This window comes from Xiphophorus couchianus, chromosome 18 (genome assembly GCF_001444195.1).
Source record: "Xiphophorus couchianus chromosome 18, X_couchianus-1.0, whole genome shotgun sequence".
Taxonomy (NCBI): Eukaryota; Metazoa; Chordata; class Actinopteri; order Cyprinodontiformes; family Poeciliidae; genus Xiphophorus; species Xiphophorus couchianus.
Window position 1 is genome coordinate 29223799 of NC_040245.1, and position 20381 is coordinate 29244179.

At 37.3% G+C, this 20381-nt stretch overlaps 1 protein-coding gene across 4 annotated transcripts in view; it reads right to left on the reverse strand.

Annotated features, from left to right (window-relative positions):
- Window positions 1-20381, reverse strand: part of stim1a (stromal interaction molecule 1a) — a 36905-nt gene that overhangs the window by 12378 nt on the left and 4146 nt on the right. For all 4 annotated transcript variants that reach the window (XM_028044945.1, XM_028044943.1, XM_028044944.1 and 1 more), the window contains exons 3-7: window positions 17671-17801; window positions 14679-14793; window positions 12936-13047; window positions 12011-12126; window positions 4482-4659 (exon numbers count right to left, since the gene is read on the reverse strand). In XM_028044945.1, coding sequence (XP_027900746.1) covers window positions 4482-4659; window positions 12011-12126; window positions 12936-13047; window positions 14679-14793; window positions 17671-17801 — 652 coding nt within the window. The remainder of the gene's footprint in view (window positions 1-4481; window positions 4660-12010; window positions 12127-12935; window positions 13048-14678; window positions 14794-17670; window positions 17802-20381) is intronic.

Consider the following 20381-nt stretch of genomic DNA (forward strand, 5'->3'; position numbering starts at 1 on the left):
ATCTTCTTTATAAGAGTGGCGTAATTTCCTAATTTGGTCACTAGGGAGCAGCAGTCTTGCCCGGTCACATTAAAACAGAACAACAAAGTCAGCAGAGAACAGCAGACAAATGAAAGCTGATCCAGACCACCAGCTATGGAAAATGTGGCTGGTTGGCAGTCCAGCTAATAAACTCAACCCTGACCTTAACCACACTTTAGCAATTATTCAAACAACCTACAAAGTCCAGAGAAAATCTCCTGCTACTGTACACCAGTCCTAACTATACCTAGTTAGAGCCGAGCTAACGGGGCAAAGCTGGATTTAGTTTTTTCATCTTACCAGGAAATGGTAGCATATATAGAAACATTTACATCTTACATAAGTGTGCCTGTCAACTGGCTTATGAGCATCCCTCACAGCTAACACAATACTTGTCTCCATTCAGGATGCGAGTCTGCAACACCACAACCAAATTCTGATTCATATCCAAATGTGGGTGAATTAGTACTACAGTAGCTGCGTTTATCGCCCTCTCCCACCAGAGAAGAGGAACCTTAAGGCACACAGGAAATCCTGCTCTTGTCGATGCCGCCAGTTTCCTGACAGGGAAGTCATATCTGAGCCTGGCTACTTGATACCGCCAGAGGATCTGCTGCAAAGTATGGAAAGAGAGCAGCTGGCAGCCGGGATCAACTACACACAGAGGACATACCTCCATTCTTCTCGGACAGAAAAACACTTGCAGCAAGAGATGCTTCTCAGAAGTCTACAAGTTATGAGGAGCGAAATATTACTTGCTCTTGGCCAAAATACTGTGCTGTAAAGTAGGGCTGCAACCAATGATCATTTTAGTAATCAATTAATCTGTTATTCTCAAGATTAATCGGATAGAACAAATGCCAAATTCTACAACTTTTATATTTAATCACTTAAACTTTTTATGTACAATACAAGAAACAAGTTGAAAGATGCAAATAAATGGTCCAATTCCTTTTTAAATAAAGAAAATGACAATTTTATTGCCAAAATGCAAAAACATAGCTTTCCTTTAGTGAATCTGGAGTGGGTGAAGCTAAAACAATTCAAATTCAAAAGTACTCTGTTGATCTCAAAAGGAAATTAAATATTATAACTTATTAAATTCAAAATTCTTCAAAGAGTTATTGCAGACAGAGATGGCTGTGGCAGGAAATAGTTCCTGTTGAAGTCTGTATTACAGCAAATTTGAGGAAACTATGCCACTTGAGGAGTTTTGGCTAAAACATATTTACAGACAGAGTTGCTTTTATCTTAAATGCAAAATGTATTGTTTGTACAGTTTTGGCTTAAATACTAATTGATTACCAAAGTAGTTGATGATCATTTCAATAATCGATTAATTACAATTAAGCCAATTAATTGTTTCAGCCCAACTGTAAAAGTTGCAGCACAAGGAGTTACTTGAATTGTTTTGACCAAAACTGCAACACAATGAAGACACATTTCAAGCTTTAAGCAATTAGACGTTTGTCAACATCCGTATGTCCATGCACAAGATTCAAATACTGTCACAACTTCGCCACAGACAAACCTCGACTGATATCAACCAAATGCAAATACTTCTGCTGCTGTGAAGCAATATGATTACAAAATGATTTTTTAAAAAGTAGGAAAATCAGCCAAGAGTACACCACCTGGGTGGGTGGCATTTTATAAATTGCTCTTTGTTTTGATCAGTAGTTAAAATATTAGCTTTTGATCATTTGGCTAGTTAGCATGACAGCATGATTTACAATCTGCCTGAGGAAGAAGTGTTTAACTGGAAGGAGAAAACAGCATTAGCAGTGCTCAAAACTAATGGCTGGTCTATTAGAGGAGCACCGTGTGACCCAGATGACCTCCCCTCCTAGCAGAAGCATGTGGCTCTGTTGGCAGATTGATGGCCAATCTGCCAACAATTGGCTAATTTACCAAAACCTGTTCATGTTCCTGACTGAAAGGCTTAAAAAACAATGTCTTGTGATTACCACATGCAGAGTTAAATTAAGGTTTCTAGTGAAATCAGCTAATCAAATCTAATGCCTTTAAAATGATTTTTTGTTTTACATAAAAATTCTACCACTTAAACGCCACAATGCATAAACTTCTTATGCATAAATTATTGCACATTTGTGTTGTTTCAACAAAATATTAAGTCATGTGCCTTAAATTTGAAAATGTTTGGTCTAATAGACCAATACAAAGTATGCATGGAAGATTGTAGCCGAGTACCGCATTTCTTAAAAAAAAAACAAAAAAAAAAAAACAAATAAAACGGCATTTGTCATCAGCTCCTCTAAGAAGTAATATTATATTTTATTTTTAATATCCTTTGTATTTTATTATCTCAAAGGGCTGCAGTAGTCTAAAAAAACAAGCATTTATAATGGATAAAAGAAATTCAACATAAATAAATAAAAGCCAAAAATGTAGGAAAAAGGTGAATTGTGTGTCCTGAGTGTCTTATTTCAGGTGTGTTTCTATCAGATTTGCGATTTGTGAATAATGAATCCAGCTCAGACTAAGACTAAGACGAAAATGCATCTGAACAATACTCAAATCTTGACACAGATTCCTAATTGTACTCAACTACAACCTTTCACTTCAATGATTAAAAAAAAACAACAACAAAAAAAAACATCCAGATGACCACATGATGCTGCCTCCACCATGCTTCATGTGCAGTGTGTTCTGCAACACACAGCACTACTTTTATAGGCCCAAATATTTGGTTTGTGTCTCGTCTGACCAGACCATCCTGTCACATGTTTGCTGTTTTTTACTTGCTTTACAGCAAACCGCAGATCAAACTTCATCTGACTTTCTTTAAAGTTTCTTTTTCCACCACTCTTTCTGAGCAGACTGAGACCAAATATTTGGCCAAACCTTTTGGTCTCTTCTTTTAAAGTTTCAAAGGATTTGTATTAAGAGGAACAAAGCACAATATTAATCTAAGACTTTGTTCGTTTCATAAACCTTCGACTACTACTGCACTACATGCTACTACAGCCATGTCAAATTAGGCATCTAAAATTAGAGATGGAAAATCTAGGAAAACAAAAAAAAAAAGGCTTGACCTGGGTAGGAAATGACCACGTATCCTTTTAAGGTATAGGAAGATCAAGCGTGAGCTTTGAAGCACATTCTCAGAATTCCTCCAGACAATTCAGAGAATTACCAGATCCAAAAAGATGGATACGTTTTACAACATCTTTGCTAGATCTTGAAACCTTAAGTTGCTCTTGCCAATTAGCCAAGTGCTATTTTGCTCAAATTAGTAACTTTATCATGGAATGAACTAAAACACAACATAAAAGAATCAGAGTCATGTGCCAACCTCATGCCTTCTTCAGATCACATGAACAGAGGTTTAGAGCAAGCGACCCAAGAAAAACTGAATTTGAGATGGAAACAAGGCAACTATGTTTACCTCGAAAGAAAAACTTGGACAAGGCCAGCGTCCTTGTATAGATTTTCACACTGTGTTTATAAAATATCCTATTATCTGAGTGTGCTATAAATAACTGCAGCTTTGTATTTAAGAGACCTTGTGATGAAGAAGCAAAGATCTGTTTAGATTTCTGATTTTCTGGTAGACAACAGCCCTGGTCCTGCTTTAAAGGTGCAGTATGTAACCTTTATAATCATTCTGTTGTGACAGTATAGTGTGAAACAGATCATCTGTGGAATAAAAATAAATAAACAAATCGAGCTCCTTTGCTTCCTCCCAGTGCTAACTTTTAACAACCAATCAGAGCCAAGAGGTGAGTCTTAGTGCTGTCAATCACGCCTGTGCCCGAGTTGCTTTTCCATCATTAGCACATTTAGCACCGTGTTCACAAGGGTTGATTGACAGCAATAAAGCACTTGTCCTGGCATTGATCGACTGTTTCTGAACAGGAGCGGTGCATTTCTTCAGAAGGCAGCAGTAGCTCAAGGAAGACAGATTATCTGTCTCATACTCTCACTGCATGGTGGTACAACTGGATTTGTTTTATAGAAGTTATGTACTGCAGCTTTAAAGCTTTTGTCCCTCAGACTGATCAACAGCAGCAGATGTTACTCCAAGAAGAAAGTAGATGTTTTCTTTACCTTCTTTTTCTTACCAGAAACCAGAAGGATTTTGACCAGCAGGTTATAATTACTACTTTTAATCACAACCTCAAGAGTTACCATTTCACCTCAAAGCTCAATAGAACCAGTATGTGGGAAGTTATTTCTAGTAATGCTGACTGCATTTTGACCTAGTTTTTCCATGGATTTATAATCCACATGGTGTAGTTGTTAATTTTATTTACCCAATTTTAAGAGAAGGTTACGTTTCATTATTTCCTAATATCTTGTGTGCTTAACAGTCAACCATGACAACAGATAAATAATAAATACTGACCTCTAATCTAACACAATATAAACCTGATGCAAGGGCAAAGTCCTTGCATCATTCAACAGTTTGCAGTGAGGATGGTGGGAAGAGCCCTTACTTCTGCTGTAGGTCATGCAAACTCTGCTCAGCCCGCTGGAGGCCCTCCAAGTCCTTCATCATTTTCTTCATGTGGTCCTTTGAGTAACGATTCTGGATGTAGGCAAACCAGCAGCCCCCCATTCCGATCACTATCGACACCACCAGCATGAAATCTTTCAGGTGGTTGTGTCGATTCACTGAGGGAAAGAGAACAAAACAAGGTTCATTTTAGTCTAGGCTTGTCACTATAACCAAATTTGCTGGACAATAAATTGTCTCAGTAATTATTCTGATGAGTGATAACGTTGTTGTTTTGGAACAATTTTCAAGTAATATATTGGAAATGGCATAATATTTCACATTTGCTCTTTTGAAGACCAATAAACTTAAATTTTGGAAAGAACATTTAAACTGGAAGATATTTTAAACTCCAAAATGAAACACGACAACCAAAAACAATAACAGAAATAAAAACTAAACAACCAAAATTGCAAATAAAATGGATTATAAAGTCTCTGTAAACAATATAGCCCTTAAAAAAATATGAATCATCAGAATGGAAGTTATCAAACTCTACTTCATTTATCATGCAGTTAATTGCTTAATTGCTTATTGAGACAGACTTGAATAACACAGCCATTTTCAAAAGCAAAGTTCGCTTCAAAATATTTGAATGTTCCTCAATTATTTTATCAGGACAGGAAATAAAAACACCAAAACTCTACATTGTAAAAATTTTTTTTACAGATATAAAGTGTTGATTTCAGTTATTCTGTTAATTATGACTGTAAAACTAAATGTATTTGGTCAGAACATGTAATTACATAAAACCAATTAAAAATTGAAATTTTTAATTGGTTTTATGCATGCTATGTTTTGTCATGGCTGACATAACACTATCAAGAGGGGAAGTCACAAAAGCTCATTGCTATATTAATAGAAAGTTAAATGGAAGAAAAATCATGAATAGTCACTATGATGTTCTGCACATTTTATGCAGTAATTCCTGCAAGAAGCCTTCATCGGCTATGGACGGCATATATAAAGATAATTTTCAGTAGGCCCACATTTCTTTATGAAAATGATTTAATGTGACACCAAAACTGTCTGAAAAAATAAAAATAAAAATTTTGATTTTTTATTAGTTGTAAACTGTAATCATCAAAACAAAGACGAATTAATCACTTTGTATAAAACAGTTTCACTTTTGAATAAAGTCAACTTTTTCAGTCATACTTTATTGAGATGCAGCTGCTGAGGGGCAAACAAAATCTGCATCATAAGTTAAGGCTTTTGAACAACGTGCAAGCTTCACAAGGATGTGGTGTAAAGAACATTTCAAAGTCAAAGTGCAACAAGTGTTGTGGATTGACACAAATGGGGTCAGCGTCACATATTTAGGTTGCAGTGACGGGGGCTAAATTAAAAAGAAAAGAAAAAATAACCCAGCAGTGTCAACCACGGATAACACAGGCTACTTAAGTCCGGGAACCAACGCTTGCATTCAGCAGAAAACTTTTGTGGGTATATTTAATGAGCTATGGGTCAAAGCTAAAATTTATTTAATCAATGAATGTGTAACAATCCTGCTAATATAAAGAGCCAAAACAATCAGAACTAATGCCAGCTTAAGAAGTTAATGTTGCTTTTTGTGAAAATATTCAAATTAAGTTTATATCAATCTTCTACCAGACACACGAGTGGGCTGGTTAGATCCTCACCCACGCAACAGTCACAAAGCCATCCACAAAAAATGTCTATTGAATGTTACAAGTTGAGGCAAGCTTTTTTTCCCTGGTAAAACCTGATTAAGGGCATTAAAGTTAATTATGATTATTTACTTCCTGGAGCAAGACGAAAGACTAGGAAAGTCCACAAGTAAAGGCCAGAATAAAAATAGATTATGAGAAACATACTTTTGTTTGGTCTCTCAAGGAAACATATGGTTTTGGATGTATGTACACATCGTATTGCGTGAGATTTAAAAAAGAAGACCCTTCCTCAAAAGTGTTTAGGAGGTTAATCTATTAAAGATTGATAAAGTCCATTAAAGTTCCACATGAAGCAACAAAACCTTTAAAACTGAGACTCAATGTTTTTATACCTGCTTGTAATTCTAGAGACTAGACAACAAATAATGTGTGCTGCAACCGAGCGCAGAAGCTTATTAGCCTGGTAAAATCTTCATAAAAGGGTCTGGAGTCTCAGCTCTTCAGAAGGAATTGCTTCCTGGAGGCGTGGACTCTGTTGAAATTTGAAACTTGAACCAACTGCTAATGTTTGGCTCTGATGCCAAACGTTATGCTAGGCCACGGTATGAGTCTTAGTGAAAATTGTCTGCACTGTCAACAACCATCCTCCACTGCAAAGAGAGAAGTGCCGAGCCGAACGTTTGATGTCATTTCGATATTTGGAAGAGTGGCAAACACTGACTGAATGTTCACTTCCTCCACTGCCAACTGTAGGCAGACTACAATTATAAAATAGTGCAAAAAATCTTCCTCATCATTCACAACTTCTTCTGTTCGCTGATTGGGATGGTTGAAATTCTACCAGAGGAATCCGAGTCAATGGTTTAAATCCCAGATGGAGCAATGAAGGGAAATAAGAGTTGAGCAGAACTGCCTAGGAAGGCAAAGGCCAGGGTAGAAGCTCATGAATTTAAAATGATATAAAATTCCTCCTATCAAATAGCCTTAAACTGGGTGTGGACTTTCCCCTTTTGTATGCCAATGGGCTTGTGTTACTATTTCATCTTAAAGCCTGTTATGTCTTTGAACAAAAAGTGGATTGATTTTTCTACAAACAAATAAGTAGAGAAAACAGGAAGATATTGCACATGGCTGTCCTTACCAAGTATAGGCAATACAAAAAAAATGCAACCACCCATTATCATCATCTTGTGGAAGCTCAACCAAGCCCATGTGAAAAATATGGCATTTTTCTCAGTCCCTGCATTGGGGGCACTTTTAGGTATAGGTCTATGAATCAATTACAATCTGAGATTAAGGAAAGTCACAACCCAAACCCAAGGAATTAGGACAACAGTTAACGACAAGGCTAACACAGATAGTGTCAGCAAGAAGTGAACAAATAGATTATGATTAGGCCGGTCGCGATAAACGATAAATCGATTAATCGTACGATAAATTAAAACTATCGACGTCATTTCAATTATCGGCATTATCGTCTCTTCCGGCCTTTTTCTCTTTCTGTTGATGACACCGAATGAAAAACGGCTCAACTCCGGTGCTCTCCACTGACCCTCCCTTCCTCATTTCCTTAGTTTAATGCCCAGCGCGCACTACACGATCTTAGAGCTGTCGTTCGATTGTCGGCCCATTTTCAAAACCTGACAGACCACACATTAGTCGACAGAAATCCTAGGTATAACGGTTCGATCGGGTTCGTTCCTGCCGTGTGGTGTCCAACAATGGGCACAAAATAATGGCTACAAGTCCAGTGAACTAATTTTAAAACCAGGCATTAATCAATGCTTTACTACAATCTACCTGCAATGCATGTGGCTAGTGTCAGTGTAAAGTCCTGACTGAATGAAAATCATTAGAACCTATTTACGTCACGTTAACGAATAACAGCTGAAAAGTTACCGGGTTTATCAACTGCGGTAGCAATTTCGCTCCAACTCCTCCTCTTGTCATTTCTATATTCTTTGCATGTTGAATAAACATTAATGTTGTTTCCACGTTGACTGGACTTCGGGTTGCGCCGTGTCAGCTGTTTGGGATTCCCCGACATAATTTCCCCTCAGAAAGCTCGGAGGAGAATCCGGGCTTTCTGATTGGCTACCTGTCACATTCAACAGGCTGCTTTAAGCTGCCAGTCGGGGAAAACCCTGATTTAGATCAGAGCGGCAACGACGATCTACCATAACACACCACACAATCTTAGAAAGACCAACGTGCTAAGATTGTCATAAGGGGAAAAATAGGAGCAAAAAATCATGTAGTGTGAACTATTGCATCAGGTAGTCGATGTGCCCATCTTCTCTATTTACATCAAATTATTACTGAAGGGCAACATAATATACAGACTTCATAATCTGCACTCTTTAGGTTGAATGCAGTATTTATTTCCACTTTGGCTTTATGTTGTTTAGTTTTTATCAAGTACATTAGTACACGTTAATGGAGACTGAGAATCCATTTTGTTTTTGGTTGTTTTGTTTATTTTGTTTATCAGTTCCAGTGTTAAATATTCTTTTGAAAATAAAGTGTATCTATCTTTGGCAAGAAATCACATGCATTATTACGTCATTTCCATTACATCAGTGTAAAAAGGTCTTCAGACAATATTATCGTTTATCGCAATAATTTTTTGAGACAATTAATCGCTCAGCAAAATTTGCTATCGTGACAGGCCTAATTATGATGCATTAATATTTGTTGTGAGCACAAATGTTATGCCATAAAAAAACGCTTATTTTACAGTGGGGGGGTTTTTCTATGTGAACATTTCCTAAGCATTTTATCCAGCATCAATATCATTACATCACCACAATATCATTGCAACAGGAAGAAAAAGCCTGGACACATACTACTACTTAAATCATTAGCCAACACTGACTGCAGTCCAAGCAGTTCTTCACGATATACATATTGTGTACACCATTGCAGCATTAATTTACAATTTTTGGTGCAAAACCTAGATTTGACCTTTTATGAGTCTACTGCCAATACATCTGCAGATGTCACCAGACTATGTTGAATCAATAACTGCCCTCTTCAAGTGAATCTCCTGCATGTTTAGCCACGGTAATTAGCTCCAGCTGTCACTGTTTATTTCCTCTGTCTGAGCCAAATGAAGGAGATAATATTTAACTGCAATCGCAGTCAGATAGGATCACTACTTGTATTTCCCTTCCATGGAGAGTCAGCATGCAGCTTCAACTGTTATAACTGGAAACTAGTGAACAGGCTTGAAATCTGGGTGTAGTGATGGACTCAGATCTGAACCTTGAAAGACATAAAAATAAGCATAATGTCAGCCTTCTATAACCTAAAGAGTTTCCCAGGACTGATGTACCAGCAAGATCGAGAGAAACTCATCCACACGTTTATCTTTAATCACACTGATTACTGCAGCGGTATATTCACAGGTCTGCCTAAATAAATTCTCAATAAGGCAGCGTCATCTGATCCAGAACGCTGTTGCTCTGGTTCTGACTAAAACCAGGAAGATGGAGCACATCACCAAAGTTCTAAAGTATTTACACTGGCTCCCTGGAGCTCAGAGAACTTTAAAATGTGTCTGTTTTATAAATTACTGAATAGCTTAGCACCAAAATACATTAAAGATCTGTTGTTGTTGTTTCAACCCTCCAGACCAGTCAGGTCTTCTGGTTCTGGTCTGCTCTGTATCCCCAGAACCAGAACCAAACATATAGTCATAGACCTTTCACACAGAAGTCTGATTGCATTTAACCAGTACTCTGAATGATCACAAAATAAACCACATCGGATTTCAGCAAAAAAGAAAAATAAATTTACAATTGAGCATCAAGACCTGCTGTGTGAATGTAACCTAAGACAACCACTACTGCTTGTCAGTCAACACTTCCTTTGACTTCCTTCATATCACTGTTAAAGTCACCACAGAAATAATCCGTTTATGAACTGTAACGGGGGCTGGACACTTTAATCAACTGGCAACTTTCAATAATCATGCTTCCCTGCCCCCTTTCTGTACCTATCATGAATTACAAACCTGCTCACATCAGAGAGGAAAAGAATAGGTACTCAATGACGATACTCTGTACAGACGTGGAGCTTTGTGGCTGACTTGGATCAGTTTCTCAGCTGGTACATGTCCTTGACAGATGTTCATACTACTCTGTCTAATCTAAGTAATCTGCCATTACATGCAATCAACAACACAAGTAAGCCCTATCTAAAAAGCCATTAATGCACAAATCATGCTTAACTGGCAACACGAGTGAAAACAACCAGCCCCAGATTTGTTTAGGTTAATCATTACCTAACAGTTACATAACAGTCCAGCCATTTAGCCACAACCTTTTGTTAAATATGTCTTATAATGCTGCTGCTAGCTAGAGCTAGTCTGTCAGCTTTACTATTTGTGGAAGCTACTTGCTTTGACAGGCTGTCAAAGACAGACAGTCCTTGCTAATGTCTTCCTTAAGGTGTTAAGGGGGTGGGAACACAACCACAATAACACATGCCAGAAACAGACCATTACACACAGAGTTCCTGTTCAAGCTTTGTCCAGGGCTGATGCCTGCTTTCTTGGAAGGCTCATTAAATCTTCTTAAAGTTCATTAGGGATTAGATGAGCTCCAACAGTCATTATATAATCCAAAGGTACTGTCCTAAATGATATTTCACTTTTTTTCTTAGCTTAATCATTTAACATTATAAAAATAGATTTCTAATTTTCCAACTTGCACTGGAAATCTACCAAGGATTTGTTTGCAGTTTTTATTATATTATAATAGGTATAATAGCTTTAAGCTATAATAGCTCGAAGCACGCCCTATTCAAAAGGAATAGCAACCTGAACGGTTTTAGTTTGTGAATGCAGAAGTAGAGTGACACCAGAGAGGAAGAGAAAGGGGATGAGAATTGTGTTTGTCAATGAGAGTCATCTGGAGCACAGACACAGTGTGATTCATCACACCCTGAAACTCATACAAAGGGTATCACATTTCAAAAGATGGGTGGTGCAAGAGAATAAATGATAAGAATGGCTTATGAATACATGGTTGAAGCACATAAAATCAAACATATCTTGAAGATAAGAAGCTGTTTAAAGCAGGAAAAAATGTGCAATCATGTTCGTAATGCTGGAAAGTTCTTAATAAAAGTCTAAACTTTATAAAGCCACATTGAGCTGGTCACATGATTTTTATAGATTGTCCCAATAGAGTGCTCATAAACCTTCCTCCATCCCTCCACCTCCAGCCCCCCAAGTATTTGAAAAATGATCTTTGACTACTGTACTTTCCGGACTATAGAGAGCACCTCACTATAAGCCGCACCTACAAATGTTTTGAAAAAAACTGGAAACGCCTCACCAGAATATAAGCTGCTGGTATCTCCACCGCTCTCAGTTTTAATACTTAATAAATCTGCTATTAAGGACGTAGCCCTCCGTCTTCAATGCCGAAAAATGGATTTGTTTATACTGAGCTTAGTGGTTCTATTTCCCTCCTGTACTATCAGATCTTTAGCCCTCAATTTAAAAGCTGCATCATATGAACTTCTTTGTGTTGTTTCTATGATGAGGGGGTATGAGTTTGAAAACATTTCTCACTCGTGCCTTCTGCTAGCATGTGCTTGTTCTAAATGAAAATTAGCATTTTCTTCTTTGATTTCCAATTCTGACTTACAATGACTCACTTCCTGCTAAAGAGCCATCTGGTGGTTGAAGAAAAATCCACAGGAAAGCTGCACCGGGCTACAAGCCCCATGGTTCAAAGCGTGGGGAAAAAAGTAGCGGCTTATAGTCCGAAAAGTACAATAGTTAAAAGTACATATTAAAACAAATGACAAGAAAACAACTACATACTGAGAGGTGGTCCAAAAAGCACCGTGTCCAAAGCTTTGAGCTGTAGTTTCTGCACATGGCTGCGGTCCAGAATCTTCAGAATGGAGACCGTCAGAGTGGTATTCTTCACAGCCAGCCTGAGAGAGAGCAGACACATCTTCACTGTACAGGAAATAGGAAGAAGGAAGCAAAAGGCGTTATCCATTTTCATCTGTCAAGTGATTCTACCGTACTTCCAAGCTCATCCTTTTTTTTAAAGCAATGATTGTTAAGTAATCAGTGGTTTACAAGTCATTTTTTACAAGTCTAGTCTCCAGTCTCTAACATTTGAAATGAATATTTTTGGATCAAATTCATAACAATTGCTGTAGCTCTAACCCTGTATCACTCCAAATTAAGATTCCAAACCTGTACACGTGGTTTCTACGACTACATGAACACTAAACGTCTATTTTGAAAACTGATGAAACGTTATATTTACCCAATTGGACATATAAATAGGCATTTATCCTCAAAGAAAATCAGTAGATATATTTTAAAACTTGGTAATGTTTCATTTCTGAATGAATCAACCAAACAGTCATTATAGGGACGAAAAAGAAAAAATAGAAAAAAATTCTTTATTATGTCCACTCAACTATATGTGGCATTTAATATTGTTTGGAAGCTTTTCTTCTCTTCACTCTAGGCTTGAGAATTTTCAGTAACTGAACCCGTTTTCTAAATCCACATTATAAGACCTTTGTTGTTGATTCTACACAGTAAAGATGTTCAAATTTCAGGTATAGGTGAAAACACAATGACCAAGGCAAGCTGTCGATAAATAAAAGTGTTGAACTTCTGAGACTAAGTCAAGTTTCAAGTCTTTAGGACACAAATCTCTGTTGAGTCTGAAATCTAATCTTCGTGACGTGAGCTTGACTCAGCTGGCCTCCTCTAGTCTTACCTTGGCATAATACTTCCATTGAAAGCCATCTTGCGAAATGCATCCACATACTGAGGTAATTCTACATAGTTGATGAGCCATTCCACCACTTCATCTACTGTCCAATTATACACTGAAAAGAAAAACAATGAGTCAGATGAAGTTGTTCAACTGGTCCTGTATTTTATAAAATTAGAGTGTAAAGACAAAAGACGTTCCTGCAACCAAGAATTGAAAACACATACAGAGAATCTTCAGCCAAGAAAATATTTATTGATGTCTGAGTTGGAAGCTTTGGGGAATTTTTTTAAATGATGCAATACTATGAGAACATGAAAAAAAATCATGCATCATGGGTGACTATGGATAGTAAGGAGAATATAATATGATGGCCAGTCCAGGATAATCAAAAATTGTCAAATTTTCCTTGCAACTTCTACACAGAATCAAAAGCACCTGCTGTCTAGGCTGACACATTACAGTTAAAGAAAAAAAAACCCAGCCCAAAAGCTCCAGAGCATTTTCTAGAAACTGCAATGCAGGGCAAGTGAGCACTACAAGCAAAGAAAAGGGGGCTCTGAGCTACATGAGTACAAGATACAGCAGAGCTCTCTGTACCAGACAGAGAAGCCAAACTGATAATCTCAAAGAGGAGAGAGTGGAAGTGGATTTTGTGCTGACAGAGTCAATGATGTCCACTCTGCCACTATCTGCAGCTGATAAGACCACCATTCCTTAGCCCACATGAATCTAATCAACTGCTCTGCTGCTTCATTAGGAGAGTGAGATGCTTCACCAGGGTGTGTGAGCTTAGCTGTGAATCTGTTAGGTTGTTAAGGAACGTTCCTAAATGCCATTTCTTTAGCTGTGTTTCTACAACAAATGTATGCAAAACTTTGTCGATATTTTGCTAATGTTTGAAGAAACACAATTTTGCAATTGAGGTATTTCTATTGAATAAGACATGCAATTAAAATTACACGTTAATAAGTTTGTTCATTAAAAATCATGGCAGTGATGGATGTGAAGCATTACATGAGGTATATTCATGATCCAGCCATGGCGCTAGCACTCATCAATCCGCCATCAGAGGAGATGTGGGTATCTTACTGTAAAGTAGTGACAAGTACCTTATACTTGGGAGTGGCGTTTTTGTTAAACTGTAGTCAGGGATTTTACAGATGAACTATTGATTCAAAACTTTCAAATGACAAACCCAACTTTTGATAAACTGCAAAGCTGGTGGAGCTCTGGATACAAACTCTTGTGATTAGTGCAATGTGAAAAAAAGTACTTCCTTGGCAGTTTTGCAAAGCACACCAATTTTGATAAAGCTAAAATATTCTACCCCATACTAGCGTTCTGAAAATTGGCAGGTTTCCACTAAGTGAATTTATTTTCAGATTCCAACTTGTGGAATTTTATGGTCAATGGAAACACAAGTACTGATAAAAAACTGTTTTAAAGGTCACATAGAGACAATAATAAATAAAACAGATTTTTTTCCCCTAGTCTCTCTTCTGTACACTGACCCCATCCTGAATCATGATACACAAGTTTCATCTAAGGACAGATGGTCCTGAGGATTATTCCAAGGGAAACATACAAATTAAGTGAACGGCGAGCATTCTAGGAGGAAAAGAACATAACACTTAAAGAATGTTTTTGGTTCTTAGTTTAGTACAACTCCAAAGAACAACAGCAACAAAAACAAAAACCGAAAAAAAACCCACAAACATTTGAAGCACAGTCTTAAAGCAGTACCTTTAGATCCCTTCCAGGCATTCCACAAGTCCTCCACACTGATGAACTGGTCATCCCCATGGAAACTGTTATGCTTGGCTTTGGGGTCATGGTAGTTAAGATCTTCTCGGAGGAACTGCAGGATGACAAGGATTCTTGAAGCCATTACAAATAGAGACATTTTACAACATAAATGCACTCTTAAGACTGAGTGAAATAAAAGCACAAGTCAGGGTCGCACCGATATAAAAATGTGAGCAAATAGGCCTGCCGCGATAAACGGTAAATCAATTAATCGTACGATAAATTACAACTATCGACGTCATTTAAATTATCTGCACTATCGTCTCTTCCGGCCTTTTTCTCTTTCTGTTGATGACACCGAATGGAAAAAGGCTCAACTCCAGTCCTCTCCACTGACCCTCCCTTCCTCATTTTACTTGGTGTAATGCCCAGCGCACACGAGCTCGATTGTCGGCCCATTTTCAAACCCTGACAGAACACACATTACCCGACAGAAATCCTAGGTATAACGGTTCGATCATGTTCGTTCCTGCCGTGTGGTGTCCAACAATGGGCACAAAATAATGACTACAAGTCCAGTGAACTAATTTTAAAACCAGGCATTAATCAATGTTTTACTACAATCTACATGCAATGCATGTAGCTAGTGTCAGCGTAAAGTCCTGACTGAATGAAAATCATTAGAACCTATTTACGTCACGTTAACGAAGAACAGCTGAAAAGTTACCGGTTTATCAACTGCGGTAGCAATTTCGCTCCAACTCCTCCCTTTGTCATTTCTATATTCTTTGCATGTTGAATAAACATTAATGTTGTTTCCACATATCATCTCCAACGTGCTGGACTTCGGTTGTGCTGTGTCAGCTGTTTGGGATTCCCCTCTGTAATTTCCCCTCAGAAAACACTGATTAGAATCCGCTTTCTGATTGGCTACCTGTCACATTCAACAGGCTCCCAGTTGGGGAAAACCCCTGATTTAGATCTGAGGTAACACACCACACAATCTTAGAAAGACCAACGTTTTAAGATTGTCATAAGGGGAAAAATAGGAGCAAAAAATCATGTAGTGTGAACTATTGCATCAGGTAGTCGATGTGCCCATCTTCTCTATTTAAATCTAATTATTACTGAAGGTCAACATAATATACAGACTTCATAATCTGCACTCTTTTGGTTGAATGCAGTATTTATTTCCACTTTGGCTTTATGTTGTTTAGTTTTTATTCAAGTACATTTTTTATTAATAGAGACTGAGAATCAATTTTATTTTTGTTTTTGGTTGTTTTGTTTATTTTGTTTATCAGTTTCAGTGTTTAGTGTTCTTTTGAAAATAAAGTGTATCTAACTTTGGCAGGAAATTGCATGCATTATTACGTCATTTCCATTAAATCAGTGTAAAAAGGTCTTCAAACAATATTATCGTTTATCGCAATAATTTTTGAGACAGTTAATCGTTGAGCAAAATTTGCTATTGTGACAGGCCTATGAGCAAAGCACCCCCACAATCCTGTGTTGCATCTCTATTATCGTCACCTGATCTTTTTCCGAACGACTAAAACAATCATACATGCCTACAATATGAAGCTTGAGACTAGTCTTCCTCTGTACCCAACAACAGTATTCTTCTTGCAGTCTCCTGGCATCCTGCACTGATCCAATAAGTTTCGCTTTTTCTTCTTCTGTGCATATTGCACTGACAGGACAGCCATGCAGTTTGCACTGCCAACCATAATTTCCTATTTAGTATTACAATCTCCATGAACACAATTGTTGAGAGTTTTTGGTATCACCTAATGGAAGAGAAGTAAGTCAGTTGTTTTTTTCTGAAGCACCACATAAGTGCAATACAACTGAAATCTAATGGTATGGGACATTCTCCTGTCCCTCCGTTCTCTTACAAATGTGTTCCAGTTTTTTGACACACATTTCACTAGAATGCATAACGTCACACAGCTCAATCACCTCAAACTAACTGTTGAAGATGACTGTACTCCTGTGTCTCTGCAGCCACCAGATACCAATGTAACAGAGCCTCTTGGGGATGCAGAGAAGCAGGAAGCTGCCATCATGACGGCACTGGAAACAAATCTGCAGCAACTGCATGGTGCCATCATGACAATGTGGAGCAAAATATTTCAGGAATGTTTCCAACACGTTCTGGTGCAGTTAGTAACTCAATACTAGCAAAATGCACTAAATAAGATGACTAGAAAGTGTATGTTACTTATTTACTGCTAATACATTTTTGCTTTATAACAACTAAATTCAAAGCATTCCTTTGCTTTACTTTGATCCACTCATGTAACGTCGGGTTAATTTTACTGTGACTTCAATTTTACTCCAAAAATTGTTTTTCTGCAAAGAAAATTGGATCTAAAACTGATCATTTTATTTCACCAACTTTATCCAGGCACAACCACTTTAAAACCCACTAGAATGGTAGTTACCACTTGACTGGTTTACACAGCCTCACTAAGGAATGTTCACGAGACTGTAGGCCAAACCACCCACTGAACCACCGACATGCTTTTTAAAATGAGCCCCACATAGCACTCCCACTGCAGTGAAGTCAACAGAGGTAAAAGACAGTAATAAGCCCTGATGCTGTTTCCTTCTTGATAAAATGATGTAGAAAGATTTCATGACTGTGTGGTGATTATAAGTGATTGTGCAACAGAAAATAAATTCACTTCGAGCAATATGATCAATATCTACAACCTGTTCTTAAAATCCAGCTTCCTTAATATTGATTTTTAAAAAAGAATGTTCCCTTTGCAGATTATTTCACTCATAATAAGTGAGCTTGAGCCTAGTCAAGGCTTGAGCTTATAATAAGTGAAATAAGACATCTTCCCCTTGGTACAAATGAAAACAATCTTGGTGAAAAGTTACTTCTAAGTTAGTCTAAGTGTGCTAAAATATTTGCACTAGAAGCTAGACAAAAAAAAAAAAAAAAGAGTGGTAAGATTTTGCAGTACTGAGTACTTACGCCATCAGTCTCTACTACGTCTACATTGCCGTTTGCATCATCATCCATCTGCTTATGGATACTACAGATGGCCTCAAAGGTGAGAACGGCGTTGTCGTCTTTGCATAGTTGTTCATCGATACGACAAAAATCTGAAAGAAAAAGAAGATTCAACATTGGACTCATTGGACATTGGGTTGCACTCTTCCTCCAGGCTCTGAGACCTATACTTTCATCTGAAAAGAGAACCTTTGACCCCTGAGGAGCAATCCAGGCACCCAGATAAAGTGTGTAGAGTATCTGGTTCAGGAGTAGCTTAACGCAAGGAATGTGACAATAATACTCCATGTCTTATACACACTTACATGCAGAGGCTCTGCAGAAACAGCCATCATCCATAGTGGTAAAGAAAAACTACTTAAGGCTCTTAAACAGGTTTTCTTATAAACCCTCAAACGTCTGCGGTTATCTCATTTACTTGTGCACCATTTTTTTCCCCACACTTTTTCCTAACACTTAACTTTGAATTAGCTCAAAATTAACAAAAAAAATATGTTTGATGTATCCATATGCACTTTTTCTTTTACATACTTTTTGGCACTGAATAGAAGTACTGAAATAAATAAATTATTTTAAATTACATTCTAAATTATAGATTAGTATCCAGACAAGCCGAATATAAAAAAAATGTTTTGTACACCATTTATAGTGTATCCCATCTCTTTGTTTTAAAACAATACATAATTCTACCAGTTTTAATATTTTTTTAACTTTGGAAAAATGCCAGAAACTTCCCCAAAGAGGCTCTAGTCTGCTAAAATAACTAAGGACTAAATTCCTTGGCTGCAGAGAAAGTATTGTTTATACAAGGCATTTCAGTCAAAGTCTCTGTGCTACAAAGAACCCAAGTATTGTCTGAATGCATCGGCCAGAAATAGCTGCAAACGAATCACTGTCAGATCTAAAATAGCCGTCGTTTAAAAGTTTGGGACTTTAATAATCGAGTTTATCCATAAAAATAAAGATTAAAGGCATCAAGTGAAAGGTTTCTGTGGACAGAGGTTTTTAATTTCCATTGGATAATTTTCATAATTCTAGGATTAGCCCCTCTACCCTCTGTGTCTTTGTAGTTCTTCTTGTGTTATTAGAAATCTTGAACCATCTATCTGAGAGGGAAAGAAGAGAAAAAAATACATTTTGGCTCTTTCACAAAGACTCTCGGGAGTCGTTATTATGGCAATGCACATTACAAAGTGTTCAATTATGGAGAACATTTTTGCATTATCATAATGGCATGATAATCTCGAAGCGCAGTGCACTTCGAGATTTCTGTTGTTCTTACTTTTTTTTGATTACTTAAATGCTTCACATGAAATAATTTTTAACATTAGTGGAAGAAAACCTAAGTAAATACAAAAATGCTGTTTCCAAATAGTGATTTTATTTACTGAAGGAAATAAATAGTTAACCAAACTAACGTGACCCTGTGGACACGTTGCATGTTATTGTTTACATAAGGAAACTACGGTAATAAGGAGACTATTCTTTTACACGGCATCCATAACCACGCTGCTGCGGCAGAACAATTCCATTAACAAAATGAAACCTGGACATGTAGGTATTATTACTTTAGTGCAGCAAAGGGGAAAATAATGCAGAAAAACTGTTGAAGAGTAACTCAAAGCCATTCATATTTTTCCTTTGACTCTCAAACCTGTTGCTATAGAAACTGACTGACAACAGCTCCACTTATAAATCAGAATTCAGCAGCAAAAACACACAAACATTTCCCTTCCAAAGAGCAGAACATTCAGTCCGCTGCAGTGCTATGCTCTCAGGCTTAATGTTTATTTTGCGATTATTAATAAGTGATTGTCTGAATGCAGTGGTTGATTAGCTAATTTAAACTGATGATCTGTCAGAGTTAGTGTGTGGGTCACCTTTTTTTTTGTTTTTTTTTACTGAAACGAAACACAGAGTTCCACAGCACACCTACATGTTAAGATTGTTAAAGTCAAGCTAGCATAGCTGACCTACTTCTCTCTCCCTCACTATATTTTATTTAATTGACACTTTTCACTGAGTTGTTCTGTGAAACATCTGGGGACGTGTGATATGTGGCGGTAAATACATATATAAATACATATACTGTACATACACCTGGTACCACCAACTATCACAATAGACATCGGGATACAAATATTATGCCATGTCGTACATCCATCGATGAATGCATAGCATTGCTAGTTTATACTGCAGTCCAATCGATTCTGTTGACATTGATGCAAAGTCAGTAATACTGCGCCAATGCCAATTCTGCAGCCCTAATATGCAGTATTTTATGTTTTTCTCTCCTTAAGGAAGCACTGTTTCGCAATGGCTGGCCACACCTGGAAAGGTTCACTACTAAATTGCATATTTTCTTTACTTTTTTCTCACTGTGGATAACTGGAGCTCTAAGCTTTAGAAATGGCTTTGTAAGATTATTTTAGACAAACAATTGACAATCTATCAATATAGTTTTCCACCTGTTGCTGAATTTGTTTTGATCAGGAGAGGATGTTCTGTTTTTGAGATATTGTTTCCAACTTTATGTTGACAGGCACATTCTATCTCAGAGATGTATTGATTCTAAAAGTAGGAATCAGGCCTGGGTATGCTTAGAGAAACAGACATTAACAAAAGTAATTATTGATATAACAAGGGAGAAAATGCTTTTCCATTTAGAGTCA